Raw genomic sequence first — 21,873 nt, 5'->3', positions numbered from 1 at the left:
GCTTCCAGGTACTGTGTAAGATGCTTGAAAGTAATGCCATTTAACTATTTGTTGGAACATACAGCCACCCAAAGCGTGCCGGTAAACTACTCCCAAATGCCGCGTCGCTCAGGCTGAGACAGGCAGCACCGAGAACATGTCTAAGTGCAGGTGGGGATCCGCTCCACAACCTGCCTCACAGGCATGGCACACGCACCGTTAGGCAAGCGGAAGGCTAGCACGCTGCTCCCCTGGACCCCGAGCGGTGGAGGGTCTACTCACCATCCTTCCTACTTTGGGATCCATTGGGCGGCAGTTCTGTGGTCTCGGCGATTCCCCCGGACCTCGAAGGAAAGTGGAAGAGGAGGTCTCACCAAGGCCCTCAGCTGGTCACATTAAACATCCCCCCACGAGGTGCCTGTCTGCGTCCTCCCCGTTCCCCCAGAGGAAGACAAGGCTGGAATAGTGGACCTATTCACATTCGGAAAACAAAGCTGCTTCAGAGACATGCGCTCAACTCGCCAGCAGAGGGAGAGACAATGCGTGTCGCGTGCACAGACACGGGATGAGGCCGTGGCCCGGAAGTCACCTGATGTTACTGAAGGGCAGCGAGGCCAGCCCAGGCCGTGCGTGACAACCCAGGGGCTTTGCCTGGCACGTGTGGAGGGTGTCACCTTTAGCAGGGAGCAGACGCACGTGCCCAAGGCCGGCAGACCTAAGGGAGGCCATGCGAACACACGCTGTTACCTTTGGCAGGTGACACCTCGGCCCTGCGCTGGCACTGTGACCCTAGAACGTGTCAGCATGACAGGCTGGGTGTCAGTCTGCTCCGGCTGCCATAGTGAAGGGTGGCAGAACGGGCGGCTTAAACAACAGAAATCGATTCTCCCCTAGCTCTGGGCCGGGAAGTCCAAGATCAAGATGTTGGCAGGGTTGGTTCCTCCCTAAGGGTGGGGGAAGAATCTCTGCCTGGCCTCTCTCCAAGGGCTGCAGGTAATCGTCCACGTTCCCTGTCTTGCAAACGCATGGCCCAGCCTCTGCCTTCGCCTCCACGTGGTCCTCTCCCTGGGTACATTCCTGTCCACACGTTCCCCCTTCATGAGGACACCAGTCATACTGGACTACGGCCCACCCACATGACCTCTGCAAAGACCCCATCTCCAAATCCGGTCCCACTCTGAGGTACTGGGCGTTAGGATTTTAATACGGATTTTGAAGGGATGCAATTCAACCACTAACAGGCTGTGAGTCTCCAAAACACTTAGACTGTGCTGGGGAGGACTTTCAAATCACCCCAGGCCTGGGAGCCAGAGTTATCCCTGGGCGGGGTTAGTCCCTGGTCTCTCCCACATGAATGGCTGGGGCCATGGGACCAAATCCATGCAACGTCTGGGTCCCCGTCCACACTGTTGGCTCCCCAGTATGTCTTTCCTCTCCTGCAGCGATAGAAACGTCATCCACACGTTTCCTGCCTCTTGTGCAGTTAGGAGTTGCTGTGTGACTACCTGAGAAAGATGCGAACTCTGCATGGTGCCCAGAAGCGAGGAAGCCTGTCTTCCCCCATCCCTCCTTCCTACAGGCTGGGGCTGCAGGCTGGAGCAGAGGCCACGACCTTGACGTTGAAGCCGGGGAGCCCCGCCTGCCCGAGAAAACTGTCATCACCTTGAAGACTGTGTCGTCGCGGTCATAGCGGCCTCACTAATACACGTGGTTTAAGGATCCTGACAGGTCTACCACGCTTTCCTGATGCCATGGCCAAAAAGCAAGAGCAAAGGAACTATGACTTTCCCTTGGGCACGCGGAGACGCTCAGCTTTCCTTCAGGTCGGGACTCCTCTCAGCTCCTTCTCTTCTGGGTCAAGAACGCAGCCCAGTAAGTTCTCTTTTTCTAAATAAGACCAGGCAGGGTATTCTTGTTAGCGGTCAGCTTCCTGCCATGGAGTAACACCATTCAGGGTCACAGCTGGGGAATGCCTCTCCTCCCACGGAACAGTGGGATGAATGCATTTCACGAGCACCGAGTAAAGCTTCTGCCCCTAACTTGAAACTAGAGTTAAAGTGCACTGACCCTGAGCAGGTAGCTCCAAGGACTCAGTCCCCGGAGGGCGCAGGGTGACTGGTACCAGACCGTTTTCCTGGACAAGCCTCCCCAAGGCCTAGCAGCATGAGTGGTAAGGATGGAGATAAGGAGGCTGCAGCTCACAACGCTGCTGAGGACACTGTGGAGGTGACTCCACGGCTGAGGAGGACCCAGGCAGTGAAGGAGAGATCCAGGGGCGGAAAGCATGGCTTCCACTCCATCCCGTTAAGTGTCAGGTGTGACAGGGCCCAACAAACAGCACCCCAGTCCCCCATGCCAGTCCCGGCCTATGAGTCAGGAGGGTCAGCAAAGTAGACAAAACACAGACTTCACGATAAACAAGGGCCCGGTTCCTTCGGGGGAGTTTAGTGTGGCCTCCTCCATCAGCTGGGCCGGGGGACTCTGCTGTTTAAACCAGTCTGATAGGCTCTTCTGTGGCTCGGCAGCACCAGGAGTGGGGACAGGAGAGGACGAGCGAGACGGGCACTGGCGTTCTGAGCCCGAACCTCAACCCCGCCAGCCCGCACCGCATACCTCACCGCGCACAGGCACGGGGCTGCGCAGAGAAAGGCACACAGGCAGCAGCTCCTCCAGAGGCTCAGTTTTTATTTTTATTTAGCAACTCAGATTGAGATCAGATAACCCTCCCAGCAGGTTTAGGTTTTGAGGGATCGTAGTAAAGAGAAGATGTGGAACACCAGTAACAGTTAAGGTCTCGAGAAAAGGACAGAATGTGCCCAAGACAGCAGCGGACAGAAAGGATGGCCCTCGAGGCACCAGGTGCCCGCGACTCAATGCTCCAGGTGTGTGCGACCCTGGCTCTGGGGGCAGAGGTGGGACCAGGAAGCACCAAGGCCTCTCTTCAGCCCAGGAGACATCGACCAGAACTTTCTACAGAAGAACCTGTGCTTTTAGGCCTCGGCTATTTTCTGGAGACACCACTGAGAATTCAGCTGTCACCCAGGGTCGTTTACAAGCCCCCAGGACTGAACATTGATCGCTGCCGGGATAGGTTAACTCCATCCTGAGATGTGGTCTTGTGTCCACTGCCAGATGCCTGGAGAATCTGACGAGAGGGAAAGGAGAGAGACGGGCTTCCACGTTCCTGAGCGACAGGAAGAGTGCGAGGTGATGGGAGGAGGGCGGTGCTCAGTTCTTCAGCTGGGACACTTCGTACAGGTACGCAGCCAGCATCTTGGTGCCTTCAATGTAGTTGTGCCTGACAGGGAGGAACAGTCACCACGCTGGCTGGTGTCCCGAGGGCCGGGCACACATGCTGCATTCCTCCCGGAAGTGGACGTCCCACCGTCCCGGCGTGCTGGCCCTGAGTGCTGCTTGCCTTGGTTCTCAAGTCCAGTCCGACTGCCCCACCAGGGACCATCCCTGGTCCTGGTCTAAGGGAACGTGCGGCTCTCACCTGGTACTTAGTGTGAAGGGCCTTACTGGACCACAGCTGCTCCCTGTCTGTCTGGATGCAAAGTCTCCACCTTGTGTCCTAACACCCAGGGCTCTGTGCTCTCCCCCTGCCCTCCAAGCAGGGCCTTTCTTTGCCTCAGTCCCTGACTGGCCCACCCCAGTCACCCCAAGACGGCCCCTCTTTTCTGCCCTCACCTGTTGAGCTTCTCATTCTGGGAGTGGGCTCCATCATCTGCTGACCCCACGGGCAACAGCATGACATTCTTCCCCGTGGCCTCCTGAAATGTCAAAGTCACAGGAATACTGCCGCCTTCCCTGGTCAAGTCCGGCTCAACACCAAAAACTGAGGGAGAATGGAATAAAAGACACTGAGCTTTAGGGCTGCGAGGCCAGGGATCCACCACAGATCTACTGGCCCGCAACCCCAAGTCCAGACCAGCAGCCCCGCTCTCAAGGTTGGAGGTGGCACAGCCCAGCCCGCACAGAGACAGAGCCAACACAGCCACACGCCCACAATCCACCAGCGCCTATCAGCCCCCAAAGAGGACGTCTGACCTGTCTTCAGGGCTCTTCTCCCAGCCAAGTAATGAGGGTGGTTGAAGTCGGATACCCAGGGCTTCCCACCGTGGCCCAGGTACACCTTGAACTTGTTGGGACTGTCCAGTTCAGCAAACTTCTTGGTCAAGTAGCTCGTAACCTGAAGCACAGGCAGGAGAGACAGCGTCTTACAAGCCTGGCCTCTGATCTAGTGCTGGGGATCTACTCCACAGCAGTCTCTGGGGGTGAGCCCACAGTCGTCTACAATGGGTCTATAAGGGGTCTACAGTGAGTCTATGGGTCTACAATGAGTCTCATTTGCTGCTGCTAAACACTGATCTGCATAACTACGATAGCAGAAAAAGGGATTTTATCATGAAACAAACTTCAGTTATTTAAGGTAAAAGGTAATGTTTTAATTTCAAGCAATTCACCCTTTACGTAGATATCCCCATATGATGTTAATATTTAAATCCCATATAATGATAACACTTAAATCAAGTTTAAAGAAAACGCCCCTTAACTTGCTTTACAAAAATGATTACATCTAAAGCAAAAACAGAGCCAGGTGCTGACCCAGGGTCACCTCATGATGAGAAAATCTCAGTCCTAGGCTTGGAGAGTGGCCCTCAGTTTCCCCTCCCAACAGGGAAGGTCCTGACTCCGTCTCTCCATGAAACCTTCCCAGGTGAGGACGAGGGACTGCTCCCCCGCAAGCCTGGCTGACTTTCAGATACCAGACGCTGCCCCACTCTGGATTCTCCCCCTCTGGACTCTTCCCCCTCTGCCGCTCACCAGGGACCAAAGGCCCGTGGACTCCCACCAGAACACATGCAGTCCAAAGTCAGCAACTGCCTTGAGCCTCTGGATGAGGTCAGAGGTGAGATTTTAGCACGCCTCAGCAGTGACAGAGGCCAATCGCACAGGATGCCTTTTCATACAACCTTTACCTCTGATTAGCTCTGAACTGCTTATCCCAGCAATCGCTGAGCTGGCGAGAGCCAAGGACAGGGCTGCGCGGGCGGAGGCGCACTCTCCTGCTGCCCAGAGCCCCGGCGGCAGGCGCTGCACGCACGGCACGCCCTCCCTGCGCCCCCGCGCCCCACGTGCCTGCTCGGTGACCACTTCAGGAGTCATGTCTGGCACAAGCCTGATGGAGAACTTGCCGACCACCTTGCGAGGAATCACGGTCTTGGCCCCCGACCCAGAGAAGGCACCTTCGATCCCGTGGAAGGAGAGGGACGGGTACCGCCATCTGTGCATCAGGATGTCTTTCTGCAGAAAAACGACAAAGTGGGTTGGAGACGGCACCGCCTGCTCATGGAGGAGCCCGGCCGGCCTGTGGTCCACACACCGTCAGGAAGGCAAGAGCGACCCAGCAGCCGCTACAACAGCCCCCCAAGCGGGGGCCCTGCGCATCCAGGATGGCTGCAAGCGTGTCCTCTCCGCGCCTCCCAGTGAGTCCGCACCGCCCGGGTCAACAGAACTGACCACACAGGAGCCACGGTGTTCTGGCCGGCCCCACGCATATGAGGGCTGTTGCAGAGCCAGGGGCACCAGGAGGGGGAGGGAGGCATGACCCTGGCCATCCTAGGTCCTGGGCTTACAGGACACCGAGGGTGGGGCGAGCTCCCCGAGGAGGGCAAGCCAGGCCGTGTACCATGTCCTAGGCCAGTGCCCACGGACAAGCCCGGCAGTTTCTGCCGTGGGGACTGGCACAAGGCAGCCCCCCGTCTCGCGAGCGTCTACTTGACACAGCCCCTCTCGTCCCAGCGGTGGCACGCGACGTTATCAGAAGAGGACACGCCGCCGCCCGAACCCCTGGGCTTCCTCTGCGACTCAGCACGTAACTCTGGACACGTCTGTGAACCAAAGAGCCCAGTGACAGCTGGAAGGAGCAGACACGGCCCTTAAGCAGGCACCTCACGCAAAGCCAAACGTTACCGGAAGGCAGCGGGGCAGGAGGAAATACAAATGTGTCCATAGCCCAACCTTCCCCAGACTCGTCCCTACCCCGGGACTAGTCTCTCTTGGTCACGGCGTCAGGACCTAACCAACTACCGTCCGCGAGGGACCCGTCTCGGCTCTGCCTGTGAAATCCTTACTCTGCTCGGTCCTCTCCAATGTGTCCTGAGCCGGAGGGGTCCCAAGTCCTGCCTCCCCGTCCCCCCAGCGCCCCTGCAGCCTCACGGCCCCCCAGCCCCAGTGCCTCAGCCCCTATGCTGCCACACCCCCTGCCCACAGTCTGTCCCCAGAGAGGTCTCATCAGCACGTCCCTCTACTCAACACCAGTCACACCGCCGTCGTCCAGGGCAGCGCACGAGCTCCTTGGCAGACCAGAGGCCTTCCGTCAGGCACCTTCACTCCGAACCCCGGGCCTCACTGGCCGCCCACGAGCGGGATAGCTGAGCCCGCTCTGCCGCTCGGCCCCGCCTGTCTCCTGCAGGCCCCGTGGCACTCCTGTCTAAGGAGGCCTCCCCCCTGCCCCCAGGCACCAGGCCAGACCACCGTGGCCTCCGCACACCCCCTAAGCTTCTCTGCCCGTCTGTCACCTGGAGAGGTGACACTCAAGGGCCAAGCCCGGTTGTGCCCCTCCTGCCTGCCCAGGGCCTGCCGCTGCGGCTCAATGAAAGCTTAGTTAACCACGTGAACTTACATTCACACCTTAGAAACCAGAAACTAAGCTAATTAAGAGAAAAATCACAACATGATTTTCTCCTGACAGTTAAGTAAACGTTTTGTGCAAATGGTTTCCACCTCAGCACCCAGCTCCATCAGGAACGGCTTAAATCATCTCTGGGCCGGGTGGTAAAGCGACTTCCCCGCGCGTGCAAATGAGGAAAAGCCCCCGCCTCTCTGCAGACGTGCCCCAGCTCCGAGCTCTCCACAGTCGACATCTGACACGTTAAAGAGCTCCCAGCTCCCAGCCTGGTGCGTGGTGCCTTCCGGCGCCTGCACCATCCGGCTGCTCCCGTGCCCGGGATGCGCCCGAGTCCGCCCAGCCCTCAGCCTCCTCCCCGGGGCCCCAGGACCGGGGACGCTGCCAGCCCGGCGGGGGCAGGCCTCGCGGCGCCCAGGCAGCACCTTGCAGTCATGCAGCAGGGTCTCTGTCCCCACATCCCGGGCGTACTCCTCCAGGTCGAAGTCGATCTTGTCGTAGAGCTCCAGCTCCTCGTCCGTCACGGAGGCCACTGCCTCACTGATGCCGGGGACGAGGATCCTCCCCTTCCGGTCCATCAAGGAGCCTGGAGGAGCGGAGAGGATGGGCACTCGGCGTGCACGCACTTCTTAAGCCGTTTTGTTACCGTAACAACCCAGGGAGGAGAGCGGGGTCACCTTCCGTGTAAGATAAAGGGATGGAGACACGGAAGGTAGGTGAGCCGTCCATGGTCGCGGAGCAGGATACACACGGAGCAAACGAGCTCCCACAGGCCCGCCCTGAAAACCACTCCTCTGTCCATCATGTCCTGTTTAAGGCACGTCCCACGAGAAACTACCTGCTCCCACGCTGAGGACAGAAAACCGAGTAGGGCAGGGTAGACTCCAGTCCCAGAAAAGTCGACTCCATGCAGGGCAGCCGCCGCCCGCCAGGGAAGGAAACAGGACTGAGCACACGGCGGGCCGAGGCCGTGCACCAGGGGGACACCGGGCAAGGCAGCCGTGGCCTCGCTCTCAAAAGGGCTGAGTGCACAGGAGACCGCTGCGGCCAGTCACAGTGTCAACTAGACCGAGCAGACGCCCTCCAGGGACGTAAGACACAATGGCGTCCAGAGGAAGGACGGCCGTGATGCCAGGTGACAGGGCAGGCGGGGTGCCCAAGTCGGGCCACGGAGACGACGTGGGGGAGAGGGGAGGCAGAAATGAAGCATGGGGGTCTTTTAAAGGGAACAGTCAGTCGGGGCGTGGGGAGGGAGGGACAGAAGGCATGAAGCAGCCTGGAAGCAGTGCCCGCACCAACCTCCTGCCCAACTGCCACGCGGTGACGGAGCCCACGCTCACCCATCAGCATGATGAGGTCAGTCATGGCCTCGTGCACCGAGCCGCCGTACACGCCGGAGTGCAGGTCCCTGTTGCTGCATTCCACCTGCGGACACACGGCCACCCTGCTTGGCTGCTCATGGGAGCCCGTTCTTACCACGCGACAGTAAAGTGAGCAAAGAACATTCACACGACCATTTTCGAAATCAAAATCTGCTCCCTCAACAAGCAAAGCAAGGTGCTTCCTAAATGCCAGAACTCTGGAAACGCCAACCACAGGAGAAAGCGTGGGCACCCAGAGCCCTCCCAGCTGCTCCCTGCACGACTCGGCACAGACCTCGATGAAGAAGTAGCAGATGCCCCGGAGCCCGTAGGTGATGCAGGGCTTGTTCTTCCCCAGCCAGTAGTTGTCGGAGATGCAGACGTAGTCCACATCCTTAAAGAACGCGTCCTTCTGGGCAAAGATCAGCGCGTCCAGGCCTTCGGAGCCAGACTCCTCCATGCCCTCCAGACAGAAGCGGACGTTGACGGGGACTTCCTGGGCAGGAGACCGGTGAAGGAAGGTACTCAGCACGCACGGACTTAGAAGCAACAGCCAGGAAGCCACCCAATGTTGTGAAGTCACGAATTTCAAATAACCGACTTCCTCCAGACCCACCACTGGGCAGGCTGTGTGTGGCCCACACAGACCCTCAGTACCCAGGCACTGGGCCACCAGGGGACAAGCGTGGCTTCGGCCGGTCACCCTTAGAAGGACTCCTTCCAAGGAGCTCCCAGCCCGACCACATGTGCCACTCGTTGGGGTCTCTGCGCTCACCCAGCGCGAATCTGCGTCTCCAGCAAAGCTGAGCCGCTCCCTCTAAAACAAAGGCCACGACACAGACAGCCAGAGCCTCATCTGCGTGGCCACCAGCAGCGCACGCAAGAGCGAGAGAGCGCTTCCCCCAGTTCAGAAGGCGCTCCACGCACTGCAGGCCCTTTTCCTCCAGAGCTGACAGTGACCCTAAGATGCCACCTGGCTCCTGCTCGGTGGCCTTCCAGGTCTCCCCAAGGCTGTGCTGTGAGGCACGTGGCCCTTCCACAGGAGAGAACGTGAAGCCACACTTGAGCGAGGCGATGCCAAAGGCCACGGAAGGCTGGGCCTGTATGGACTCAGGTCTGCGGGGTCCTAGCTCAGAGCTGCCCCCAGACAGTGCTGCTCACCACATGGTGCACCGCCCCCCTGCCACTCCAGTGGAACAGGGGTGAGGGGAGGTGCGCTGGGCAGCTCTGCCCTGCACACGGCCACCCCTCTGCTTGGCCACGCGCTGATCCCAGGGGCCCTGGAGGAGAGGGGCCTTCCCAGCCCGAGCCCAGCTCCCTCGAACCCTTTTCAGATCTACCACCGCACGTCCTGACAAAAACGCTTGTCTCATCATTCTTATCGCAACACAAGATAAAAGCAAGATGCAGAAACTGCCTATACGTTATGGTCACAATTAGATTAAAAAGAATTCTCGAGAAGATTGGTCAGTAACAAAATGTTAAGTCTCTGAGGCCTGGATTCTAGGCACCTCTTTTTTCTCTCTACTTTTCTGTATTTTACAAACTTTCAACAAGGAGCAGATGTTTCACCTAAGGAAATATATTTTTAAAAATCAAATTTACTTTTAGGAGGATGAAAACCACACAGAGAAAGTAAGGGTTTGTCGGCTCCACAGGGCCTGGGTCACGCCCTGGCAAGCACCCACTTCCCAGGCGCGGTCAGAGCCCAGAACTCTCACCTGCCTGGGTCCCTGCTGAGTCACCAACAGGGTGACCTTGGGACAACTGTAAAACCAATGCACCTTCAATGTTTCCTCAAACTAGAAAACAACCTATAAACTGGAAGATGACCCAGCTGTGCTGATACAGCTTGGCGGGGGAAGCCTGCTGTCTCCTGGCCCGTGCTCTTTGATCTTTACGGGCTGTTCTGGGAACAGAAAGTCCCACTCTGCATCCCCAGGTGGAGCAGGTGAATCGGGCGCTAGATGTGGGCAGCGTACCTGACACGTTTTCTGGAAGGCTTCCAGGGCGTTCATCCAGCCGGCCACTGGCCCCTTATCATCGGTGGCTCCTCTCCCGTACAGTTTGCCTGGAACAGCAACCAGCAAGTTCATCAGGTGATGGTCGCAGCGCACAGAAAGGAGCACCTCTCAGTGAATATCTGACGACATTCCAGCGCGACCCCACGCAGCCGTCCTAAGCCTCTTCCTCGCGTCAGAAGCCCCGTTTCCATTCTATCAGAAGCCCCGAGTCTCCACCCAACACGACTGTTAGGATCTTCCAGAGAACTCGCCCGATCTAAGAGCAGCGCGGGAGTGCAGCCAAGGTCCCCGCCGCCTCAGGGCACGAGCTGCAAACCCAGCTCCGCGGGACCACTGCCACTTGGCTAGGGTGTTAAAATCCAGTCCACAGCCAGCCGGCAGCAGCGGGTGAGGGAAACCTGGCTGGATGCAGGTGCACCGACCAAGGAGAACCACAGTCTCACCCACACCACAGCCCAGTTTGATGAAGAACAGAACTGACGTTCGTCACGTACCTCTCTAGGTTATCACTAAAGGACAGGATGTTGCCCCTCCCCAGTGTAACCAGTCACCTCCCCTCTGCACAGCCACCTCTGGGACCCCCGTACAAAGGCAGGTGTCTGGGCTAGGCGTTGGCCACCTTGAAGGACACGAGGGAAACAAGCCCAGACCCCCCTCCCAGACCAGACACAGCGTAAGGCCCGAGGGAGGCCAGAACCCCGGGCGCCGCGTGCTCAGGGGGCCCCTCCCGGCCTCAGTCTGTCCCGGTCGGTCGGTCCTCTGTTCTCCTCACCCTTAGCCTGTTTTCAACGTTCGGCAGGTCAACCTGACCTGCCCCAAAGCGGGCGTGTGGGGCTTAAAGCCATCACTGCCTTGGGGATTTCTTTTTTAAACTAAATCTGCTTTTCACAAAAGCTAAAGAGCTCTTCTAAGACGCATCCTCATCCCTGTGGCAAACACTGACCAAGCGACCCCAGGGAGCAGGGCTGTGCGGGCCGAGGCGGACAGAGGCCGAGAGCGCCCACCCCCGGCCCGGCACGCCAGCAGCCGTGTGGGGGCAGCTTCTCCGGGCTACGGGGCGCTCCAGGTTCTTCCATCCTGCGTGTCTGTACGTCTGTCTAGGGGTGGGCTGTCAGGGAGGGGCTGAGCAGTAGGAGACCAGGGCTGGCACAGGAGGAAGCGCAATGAGGGGAGAGAAGATGGGGCCCACTGGGTCCCCCAAGAGGCACCGCTGTGGGGCAGGGCAGGAGGTGGTGCAGGACCCGCCTCCACAGGCCAGGGGAGGGCCTTGCAAGGGGAAGAGAAGGGGCGGGACGAGGATGACCTCCGTGGGGGGGGGGGGGTCCTGGTGCAGAGGGGAGGGGAGGAGGGGCGCCGCTGGGAGAGAGGAGAGGGGACGAGAGGAAGGGCGGGGGCCCAGGCCCTGGACTGAGGACACGTTAGCAAGCGCACCCTGAGGACCGCTGTGCACAGCAATGACGTGACTGTCCCTGAGCTGGGGAAGCTCCAACAGAAACTCAGCGTGTCCCGCAAGAAAGGCTTTTTTTCTTTTTAAAGACGGTCTGGACTCGGCCCAAGGGGATGAGGCACAAACGAAGGGGCTGCTCCATGTGGCGAAAGGCTGCATCCAGTGCGGAAACGTGAAGGTTCAGTTACGAAGGCAGGAGGAGCCTTTACCCGGGGCAGGTTGGGGGGCAGCGAGAAGAGGGGCCAGTGCGGGGGGCCGTGAAGAGGTGCGCGAGGTGCCCACGGGGCCCAGCCCAGGAGCCCTCGATGGCGTCGCTGAGCCATCACTGCCATCCTCACCAGGGCAGCAGGCATTGGGGAAAGGCCGACGCTTCCCTAAACCCTGACGGAGCTGCTAAAATGTGCCACGGAAGCAGCTACGAATCGGATCAGGTTTGGATCCCAGGTTTTGGGAGGCTGCACCGCCTCAATTCAGATCGGGCTTCCTGGGAAAGTGTCAGCAGCAGGAGAGGGAAGCCCAGCAGGCCCAAGGCCCCAGAGACCTGGTTCCACAAAGAAAGGAAGGCTTCTGGAGGTTTCAAGGATGGATGCACACGCATGAGGCTTCCAGAACCCAATTTCTAGATCGTGTACAAACAGCCAGCTCTGGAAAGACAACCCAGAGGCCACGGGTGTACGTCCTAAGCAAATGCCACAAGTCCTCTTCCTCGGGGAAGCGTCCCTACCGTCTCGCTCCACCAAGGTGAAGGGCTCGCTGTCCCAGCCGTCCTCCAGGGCTGCCGGCTGCACATCCAGATGTCCATAAACGCACACCGTTTTCTTCTGCGGGTCGGAGCCCAGTGTGCCGAGTAAGATGGGCGGAAGTGGTATCTCCGAGCCATCAGGGAGCTGGGGGAGGAGAGGAGGCCGTGGAGGACAGGCTTTGTGTGAAGAGGGTGGTGTTGACAGCAGATGTATCAACGTGCCCTGGACAATCTTATGTGTTCTCATCAACCACTTCTATTGCAGAGCTCAAGACCATACTGTTCAACCGAGTCATTAATTAACAAGAATACACTTTCCCATAATCCGGAGCACAGAGACTGGACTACGGCCACACCACCCCAAACGCGCCCCATCTCATCAGAGCACAGAGAGTGAATTACGTTTACCAACTGCAGGTGGCTTGGTCAATTTTTAAGGTTGATTTTCAAAAAAAACTTTTATGTAACAAAACATATTACAAAGGCTGAGTTTGGGATGCAGCTTAGTTCATTATTTTCTAAAATAATGTATAAAAACTACTGTAATCTTAAAGCAGAAGATACACTTTGAAGTTTTTTATGTAAATTACAATCACGCACAGAAAGGGCCATAGACCAGGGTATGAGGAACTGCAATTTGCAGGAGGCCACACTGCATCAAGCCGCAGTAGCTGGGACTCCTTCTGAGCCTTCTCCCAAAGGCCGCAGCCTCCCAGTCCCCTAGGAACGGGGTACAGATATTAATCACAGGATTCCCTCCTCATCTAGGGTAGAGATGCAGGTGTACGAAGGCAAGTCAGCGCCAAGCCCCACATCAAACTCCAGTCCCTTCCAACATTCACATCAGCTGGGCGTCTGCACCTTTCCTGGTAAACCACGGCCCACTAAAGGCCCTGGAAAATATCCGGCACCCCATCCTCCCCACCCTTCCTGCAGTCCAAGAGGACAACCCGAGGTCCTTACGAAGTGCCCCAACGGCAGGGAGGGTGAAAGGAGCACGTCCTGAGTTTCAACTGCAAGAGCGAGGATGAGTCACAGAGGAGCCATCACACACCTGGGTGTCAGGCTAGTTATTAGAAAACGCTCTGAAAACATACGTAACTAAACAGAACACACAAACCTAACTGGTAATGAAACTACGGTAACGACTTACAATTAAGAGGTAAAATGAGCAGCAGCTAAAACCGACAAGCAAATCAGTACAAAGCTGGTGATGGGCCGGTATAAGTGTCCTTCTCCAAACTCCCAGGGGCAGTAAGCACCTCTACGTGTCCGCGCACGCATCAGGGAACGTTCCAGGCCGCCGAGTGCTCTCAGGATACAGGATCTGTCTTTCCAGTACACTCGACTCATAAATGCCAACTTAAGTAACTGCTGCTGACCCTGCAGCTGCCCATGCGCAATCCTGGACTCCACCTCGCCACGCACGCACGCAAGCTGCCCTGGGGCTGTGTCCTCGCGAGGACGGCCTGTAGCTGCCAGGGCAAAGAACCATGCTCGAAACCAAATGCCCTGACCTGGTCACACAAGACACGGAGCGCTGCGGTCCCAGCTGGCCCTTAGCTCGCCTCATAGGAAAGTGATTTTTAAACAACAGGCTTTCTCTAAATAAATCTCTGCTCCAGGCAGCTCCTCCGAAACACTTCAGCATTTTCTAAGAAGCCACTTGGGCCCATAGATATTCATGCCGCAAATTGCAAATCTCCCTCTGGGCTTCCCCACTTACTCAGATGTCACAGGACAAGGCCTGGGCGAGGGACACAGTGATGTGTTTACAGGGAGAACGTGCTGTCCTCTCCCAGCACCTGTCTGGGCACAAGTCTGTGACACGGGGTCCTCGTGTCTCCCTCCTTTCCACCCATTCTAACAGCCACCACACGAGTCCAGCTCCCGACCCCTGACCCACTGCACCGGCGCCGGGGGCTCTTCCGTCACTGCTCTGCTCACGAGCCATGACTGTCCCATTTGCTGAGCTCCTCTGTCTGGCGCTTGGGCCCTCAGGGACGGGGCCCGCCACCGCCCGGGGCAGCGCTGGGCTGCAGGCAGGCCGGACGTGACGGCTCCTGCTCCCAAGAGCCCCAAATCAGCCCTCCCACCATCACACCGGCCCCTGAGCCTTGCCCAACAGGGACCGGGCTCCCAACATCATCTCTTCTCCGTGAGCCTGAAGGTACCCCAGCTTCTGCGCGTACAAGTGCTGACAGCCACCCCACACCTGCCCCAAGTCACCACCACCTCCAGAAAAGGGCAACACCGATGCCAGATGAACTGACGGGCAGAGGGGACCACATGCGCTATGGCTGCGCCCCACGAGGACGTGGCAGAGCTTCTCTAACAGTGATGAAAGCCGCCAGCTCCTTCCCTGATAAAAGTAGGCATCATGGAACTCCAATAGTGTGGCAGTCATTTAGTCTCTCATGGAAGGTCCTTTCTGAAGAACCGCACTGTTACATCCGTGTTAAACAGAATAGATCCATACATTTTAACAAAACAACTCTTAAAAATTATTTGCCACCTAGATTTTTTTTAATGTATTAGGAAAAAAGGAAGAGGAAGCAAGTCAAGTATGCTCCTAACAGAAACTAACTCAAAGAAACCTGGTTTAGCCTCTCATGAGTGGGCAAAGTGCCATGAAGCTCTAAGGTGTCTTACGTAATCTTCAGTTAACTATTAAGTCTGTGGTCAGAAGAAATCTCACACAAACAACACTGGACTGGGAAGCGGAAGGCCCAGATTTTAACCTCCTTTGCCATGGGCCTTTTATTGGTTCCCAGGGCGACAGAGCCCACCTGGGCCTCTGGGTCCTTCCATTTATGAAAAGAGCTGAGTGTCCATATCTGAAATCCTAGGATATGGTTTCAACGGACACATAAATCATCAGGCAAGAGAACCAAGATAAACCAAACCCAGTTATCACTGCAACACAAAAGAGCGTTGCGAACTTTGAAAATGCATGCCATGAAACATGTAATTAACACGGGACTGAAATCATCTGAAAGGAAAATAGTGGAATAATGTACCATAAAATGAGACTGTTCATTCAAGTTAGAATCTGTCAGAATCCTGCATTAAAATGCAACTGAGCCCCAAGTGCCACATAAAGTAGCCCTTTTCCAGGAACCAAGTCATGAAAAGTGCTGTTTCTACCAACTGGGGACACAGTGGGTGTGAGTGGGAGTCTCCATTAGTTTTGCATCTGATTGGCAAAGAGCAACTTCCTGGTCTGAAGGCTGACTGACCTCTCAGAATGGCCATTATGTTAACTTCTGCTTAGATAACACTCAACAGTTCTCCTCCCTGGAGAACAGTGATGAGTATCACAAATCTCTCTCTAATCCAGCTCAAGAAATCACAGTTTAGCATCCAAATCAGGCCTTCTTTGTTTGTTTGAAAGACCAGCAGGTTATCTGAAGCAAAGACATGTAAGAACTAGCCTAGTCCTATCAACTCCTCAGTAAACCTGCTCGCTGTGGCTCTGCAGCGCGGAGATTGCTGGCCGCCTACCTTCTGGTTTCCAATGTCCACCAGCTCCACGGAGCCCCCCAGCTTCTTGATGTCGGCAGCGGCGACCTCCATCATCCTCCTGATCTCACCTCTCTTCTCCGGCCACGCAGACACGCTCTGGATGGCCACCCATTCCGCAAGTTTCTGTTTGTGGATAATAAGCAGATGGGATTCTGAAAAGGTGCTCCTTGAGGAAGGAAAGTACTCACAAGTGTGCCACTGTCAGGCCCACAGAGGTCACTTGCTACCTGCGGCCACTCCATTTGGAACATGCTGCCCAGACACAGACGAAGAGCTCCATGGCATCCGCTTTTTGCTTAAGATGTAAAGGGACTGTCTGTACTGACCCTACACCAAGAGCTATACAGCATGACATGAAAATCGTTAACCATTAGGAGTGACGTGAGTGTAACATGTACAAAGTTCCACAAACACGTTTATATCTCCATCTGACAAAATTACAACTGAAAGATACAGAAAATACCCAATATTTTCAGAGTCCAAGTTGGCTTATTTATCATCCTGACGATGGCCAAGTTCTCTAAAATATAAGTTTTGGAATGTCAACTCTAAAGATTTCACCTGAAATATGTCTACCAAGGGCGATTTTAACGTATGATTCTTTAAGTTAACATCAAGAAACAGATTAATGCATAACATTACCAAATCATTTAAAACATGCTAAATGTAAAATAGTGCTTTATATCTATCACAAGAATAAACAAAAATCTTCAATTAGCTTTGCCATTTCTAGAAACATGTATTAAGAATTTCTGTCAAAAGCCAACTTATATACTGTAATGAGAAAGCAGAGGAAAAGACCTCTAGACAATACACATTTTTCAGTTACTTTTTATTTTTTTTTTTAGTTACTTTTTTTTGTGGTGAGAACACTTAAGATCTACTCAAGTACACGATACAGTATTGCTGACTATAACCACCATGCAGTACACTGGATCCCCAGAACTTACCCATCTTGTAACTGAGGTTTGTACCCTTTGGCCAACACCTCCCCAGTTCCCCACCCCCCGACAACCACCGTTCGACTCTCCACTTCTCTGAGCGCAACTTTTTCAGATTCCACATGTGAGATCACACTAGCGTTGGTCTTTCTCCATCTAGACAGTATTTTTAACACTTGATTAGAACAGCATAATTCATGTTAGCTTCTTGAAAGTTTCTCTGGGTGCCATGGAATTAAACTGAACTTGAATGCTCACTAGAATAAACATTCCCTTACCTTAATGTAGCGATCCTGATTCTCATCAACGTACTTAAACAGGGCAGTGAGGGCCGACATCTTTCAACCAGACCGCAGACCTTGGAGATTCTTGGAAGGAAGAAGAATCTGTCAGTGCTGCCTCGAGACAGGGTCCAATTGATCAACAGGCCTGGAGGCACTTGTGCAGGATCATAAACTGTACTCCACCCCCCGACCAGCACTGGATGCAGTTGTCACGAGGACTCCAGCAAGTGACCTCGGCAGATACAGTGGTTCTGGAAAGCAGTCAGAGGCTCAGGCTGATCTCCATTCTTTTTTCAGAAGGAAAAGGTACACAGAACTGTGTGTCCAAATGGAAGGTAATCGAAGGAAGGGCCTCAGTTGAAGACAATCTGATATAAATTAAAAGCAGGTACTCCCCAGGAGCACTGACATACCGGCATTTTAAAACGTTTCTTAAAATTTAATTTTACTCTCTTAAAGTCCACAACTTCCCCTTACTATTACCACAGAGGAAATAATCACTCCAAGGCTCCCAGCAAAAATGTCACATCTTGTCTCTCTGCCACAAACCAACAACACAGCAAACAAAGCCCGAGGAGAGGATCGTAATTCAGTTTAAGGAAACTGACAACCTGGGCCCAGAAACAGCCAAGACAACGTACGAAACTCCACTAGGGCCCGATTAAGATTAAAGAAACTTCCAGCCTCCCAGGTGCATTTTCTAACATCCAGTTTCTGCTCTGTGCGACCCAACACATCCTGCTCCACCTTACAAATACAGGGGAAAAGAAATCATGTGACCCATCATCTGTTTCGTTTGTTTGGCCGTGTCTCGAGGCATGCAGGATCCTATTGATAGTTCCTCAACTAGGGACTGAACCCGTGCCCACTGCAGTGGAAGCTCGGAGTCCCAACCACTGGACCGCCAGGGAAGTCCTGACTCATCTTTAAAACCTGGAATCAATATGAAGCACAGAAAATCCTGGAATGGGCGCCTTCAAAATTGGTTCTCCCCCCTTCCTCCAACTGACAACTCAGGTTCCATCACGTGGCAAGACTCAAACCTCAGCAGTGACAGGAAGAAAGTGCTCAGGGACAGGGAGCAAACTCAGCACCGCAGTGACAGGAAGTATTTCAGAACTGCAGCTGCAGAGTCACAAGACCCTACTACATCTCTGTAGTTACGGAGCAGGACGCCAGAAAAGCGCCTGCGTGTGGATACACTGGAGTTAAAGAGCATCTTTTTCTTGGTATAGGATTCTGAAGTGACTTCTAAAGACAGGAGAGACTTTATCCACTGAGACATGAAGCCTGGCAACAGATCGAGGAAGTGCAGTGTGAGTTCAGTAAGGTCAATCCTCTTCCCACACCCATAAAAGAGCATACAAACCTTCCAGCCAACTCAGAGGGTTTCAGCTGAGGCTCTTACCTCAAAGACAGGGAACCCTGAATGCAGAGGCACAGCATACAAGTCAAAGTTTTCAATCACAAAAGAAACCCTATTTAGCAGGACAATATGCTACATCAGGTACTTTTCATTTGAGTTTCTGGTCATTAAATGCCACAAATCCCACACTCACTGTGATATATTCTCATTAATATTATGTTCTTTGAGGCCCAATTAACCAATGGCCTTCCAGCAAAAGTCAAAGATTCAACTATCTAAGCTGCACCTTTTATCAAAGGAGAGTAAACAGAGACCGAGACCAACTGTTCAGCTCTGCAGGCCACCTCACCAAGGCTGGAGAAAAAGCACCTGCTCCTCTGAACTGCTAACCCAGTAAGAGAGGTCAGGCCAGGTCCATTTCTCCTTCCCACTCACAGTTCTGGTTATTCCCGTTTCACCACCACTTCTTTTTTTTTTTTTTTTTTGCTGTACACGTGCCTCTCACTGCTGTGGCCTCTCCCGTTGCGGAGCACAGGCTCCGGACGCGCAGGCTCAGCAGCCATGGCTCACGGGCCCAGCCGCTCCGCGGCACGTGGGATCTTCCCGGACCGGGGCACGAACCCGTGTCCCCTGCATCGGCAGGCGGACTCTCAACCACTGCGTCACCAGGGAAGCCCACCACCACTTCTTTTATATGCCCTGGTGAACTCCATTTATTAGGGTGAAAGCACTGAGCTGGAGTGAGCAAAAGCAAACATTTACCCTCTCGAAAGAAATGCCAGCCTCACTCTCCTCTTGGAATCTAAGGTTCTGGCGAGTAACATAACTTCAACAGTGAAACTAGTGTGAGAGGAAGAAGTGATACGGTAGCACCTGGAACCACCCAGCAATGCCTATGAATGATTCTCCCAGTTCTGAGTGCCCCCATCCTGTCCCGCCCTGATTCAAGGCACATGGTACCCTAAACAAACGCCTGAATCATGGCTTCAAATCTGTGTAAAACCACTGAAACAGCTGTGGAGACGTCTGGTTTGCCCAATCTAGACCTTCAATCCAAACGTACAGTTCTACAGAATTACTTCTCGCCACCTCTCCCTGCAAACTCCAGGGACGACAAAGGCATGAATAAAACCTGCACCAGATCCCTGAGCCAGCACTAGGATCCCGTGTCGGCGGCGCAGGCGGCTCGCAGGCCCTGCCCGCGAGGCCCAGGGTCTCAAGGGCTCGGTGCAGGCCGAACCGGGACCAGGCATCACTCCACTTGACAGGTGAGAAAACGGAGGCTGCCTGAGAGCTGCCAGCTGCAAACTCCCAGCCTTAAATGTGGGCGGGGTCTAGAGACCCCTGACCCCGGGCCTCTGACCCCCCGGGCGCTGGCCGTCCCGCGACACCAAACTCAGGCTTCCGCCAAGGGCTCTGCTGAAAAAGACAGGCTTTAGTTTTCTGCGGTCCTCGCCGAGGGAGGGTCGAAAGACCGGCACGCGCGCGTCCTCCCCGTCGCCCCAGAGCCCGGACCCCCGAGCGGGCCTTTTGACCCGACACCCTCTTCTCCCGTCAGGCCGGCCACACGCGGAGCGGGCCTGTGTCCTCGGCCCCACAGCCGCGCCCAGCCTCCCCTGCTCCCCCGGAGGCGGCCCGGGGCCCCACGCTCCCGGCCTCCGCCCCGCAGCCGCCGCCCTCAGGAGCCTCCCCGCCTAGCGGTCCATAACACCACCTCACAAGCCCGCCGCTGCCGCCTCGCCGCTTCCGTACCACGTGCCCCGGTCACGCCCCCGGCGCGGGCCCGCCCCGCCCACCAATCCCTGCCCACCAATCCCCGCCCTTGTCCGGAGAGCTGGCGTCGCCCCGCCCCCGCCGCCGTGCCGTCCACCAATCGCGGGCCTTTCTGGAGACGGCGCCGCCCCGCCCCCACGGTCGCCCCGCCCCTCCACTGAGAGGTACGGGGGCGGGGGCGCGCGGGGGCGCGCGGGGGCGCGCGGGGGCGCGCGGGGGCGCGCGGGGGCGCGCGGGGGCGCGCGGGGGCGCGCGGACTGAGACCCAGGGAGGCGGGGTCCGAAGCACCTGCCTGGGCGGCGACATCCTTCCGTCCATCGCCTAGTGCTTTCACAGTGAGGTCCGAGAAGAGGTCTTTAGTGCAAGGTGGTCCGAAGTGGGGGCGCCCACACACACCCCGAACCCTCCCGCCGAAAGCTCCCGTCCCCGCAGGCTCCTGAGGGGCGCGCGTTGCAATTTCACATACCTTTGGCACTTCGCTCGCCAAGCCTTCACCAGTACCATTGCTGAGAGGGGGAAATATTTTAGTATTTCGTCTTCCAATAATCCTAGGAATTAATGAAGAAAGTAGACCCACCATTTACTTATTCAGCATCTACTACTCTTTTTAACCCTTACAAGGATCCTTGGGGGTACGATTATCTCTGTTAGAGTATTCCCCCAAAATTTGGCAAAACTTTTACCCCTCCCACATTCTTTGTTGTTTTAATAACAAGTTTAATAGTTGCAAGGGATGTAGTTTCCCACACCCTGTAAATATTTTGAAAGAAACTATTTTGAAATAAATTTTTACATGGTTTGTTTTTCCTTTGAAATTCTATTTCCATCCATATCCCTCACAGAATTTTGTCAAATTATAACACGTTTATACTTGAGAGTCTTTTATTGATGATACTATCATACTTCTCTGCAACAGAATATGTATAAAAATTTAAATTAGTATTTACTATAGCTAGAAAGTTCTAAGTGTTAAATCTTTCCTCTGGGCTAAATTCTCATTACAATTATTAGTAGTACATGATTGATTTAAAAAACCACCTACATATATTATACGCTTTGGTAAAGAATTTTTAGCTATTTAAAGTAATTTATTGGAAATATATCCTTTACTCATATCTATTAGGCTTTAAAAAATTAGTTCAGTTATCTATAAATGAGATTATTGCTCGAGTGAGACAGTATTTGGTGAAAAACACAGCCAAAAACACTGATTTAGAATAAAATCCATAATACATTACTCATATATTAAAATTTTATGGGCATGTGGTAGAAATAAATAAGAGCAAAGAGGAAGCTTGGGTCCAAGTAAAAAGTGAATGTGCATTTACAGTAGCTAATAATCATTTGACAAAAGTTAATGAAAATGTTTCTCCTGCAAATCTGAATAAAAGTTAAGAAAATGCACAATTTAATCTTGATACAAAACTCTTTTACTTGGAAATATAACGTTAATTGTCAGAAGGTGGAACTTTCTATCTCCTACCCCCTGAAATAAAGCAAAACATGCAACAGACAGGTGGTCTTGAGTGAGGAGGCGTTCTCCCATAACATACTTTCAAACTGTATTTCAAATTGTCCCTTTGTTTGGAGCATTTTGGCTTTTAAAGAGGTAATAAATGTACAGCACTTAGAACGATGCCTGGGGTTGAGTGTCTGGGTCTGCTCAGGCTGCTATAACAGAATATCAAAGACTGGATAGCTTATAGATAACAGAAATATATTTTGAACAGTTCTGGAGGC

General features: G+C 54.5%; 2 protein-coding genes across 5 annotated transcripts in view; both read right to left on the bottom strand.

Annotated features, from left to right (window-relative positions):
* Positions 1-278, bottom strand: part of CNDP1 (carnosine dipeptidase 1) — a 31,816-nt gene extending 31,538 nt beyond the window's left edge. The window contains exon 1 of the mRNA XM_060029228.1: positions 262-278. Coding sequence (XP_059885211.1) covers positions 262-264 — 3 coding nt within the window. The 5' untranslated portion in view covers positions 265-278. The remainder of the gene's footprint in view (positions 1-261) is intronic.
* A 2,366-nt stretch (positions 279-2,644) lies between these two features.
* Positions 2,645-20,618, bottom strand: CNDP2 (carnosine dipeptidase 2). Of its 4 annotated transcripts, none has more exons than XM_060029225.1 (12): positions 20,600-20,618; positions 16,989-17,078; positions 15,749-15,892; positions 12,227-12,389; positions 10,014-10,102; positions 8,327-8,527; positions 8,011-8,095; positions 7,096-7,256; positions 5,122-5,286; positions 4,030-4,171; positions 3,670-3,817; positions 2,645-3,277 (listed from the first exon to the last, which is right to left on the bottom strand). In XM_060029225.1, exons 2-12 carry the CDS (start codon positions 17,046-17,048, stop codon positions 3,208-3,210), a joined length of 1,428 nt encoding a protein of 475 aa, XP_059885208.1. In that variant the 5' UTR covers positions 17,049-17,078; positions 20,600-20,618; the 3' UTR covers positions 2,645-3,207. The 4 variants fall into 4 exon arrangements, with proteins under 4 accessions (XP_059885208.1, XP_059885206.1, XP_059885207.1 ...); XM_060029223.1 differs by lacking the exon at positions 20,600-20,618 and adding an exon at positions 20,075-20,123; XM_060029224.1 differs by lacking the exon at positions 20,600-20,618 and adding an exon at positions 18,796-18,823.
* Positions 20,619-21,873: the final 1,255 nt, after the last annotated feature.

Source organism: Delphinus delphis, chromosome 13, assembly GCF_949987515.2.
Source record: "Delphinus delphis chromosome 13, mDelDel1.2, whole genome shotgun sequence".
Classification (NCBI taxonomy): domain Eukaryota; kingdom Metazoa; phylum Chordata; class Mammalia; order Artiodactyla; family Delphinidae; genus Delphinus; species Delphinus delphis.
The sequence above is the reverse complement of the archived record's forward strand: the minus strand, read 5'-3'. Positions and strand labels throughout refer to the sequence as shown.

Bases quoted from the DNA above. Each gene is read 5' to 3' on its own strand.
- CNDP2 (XM_060029225.1), bottom strand. From the start codon at position 17,048: ATGTCGGCCCTCACTGCCCTGTTTAAGTACGTTGATGAGAATCAGGAT. The intron at 15,893-16,988 runs GTAAGGGAATGT...ATCCACAAACAG, and splicing joins ATCAGGATCGCTACATTAAG to AAACTTGCGGAATGGGTGGC. The intron at 12,390-15,748 runs GTAGGCGGCCAG...CTCCTCCCCCAG, and splicing joins TGGACATTGGAAACCAGAAG to CTCCCTGATGGCTCGGAGAT.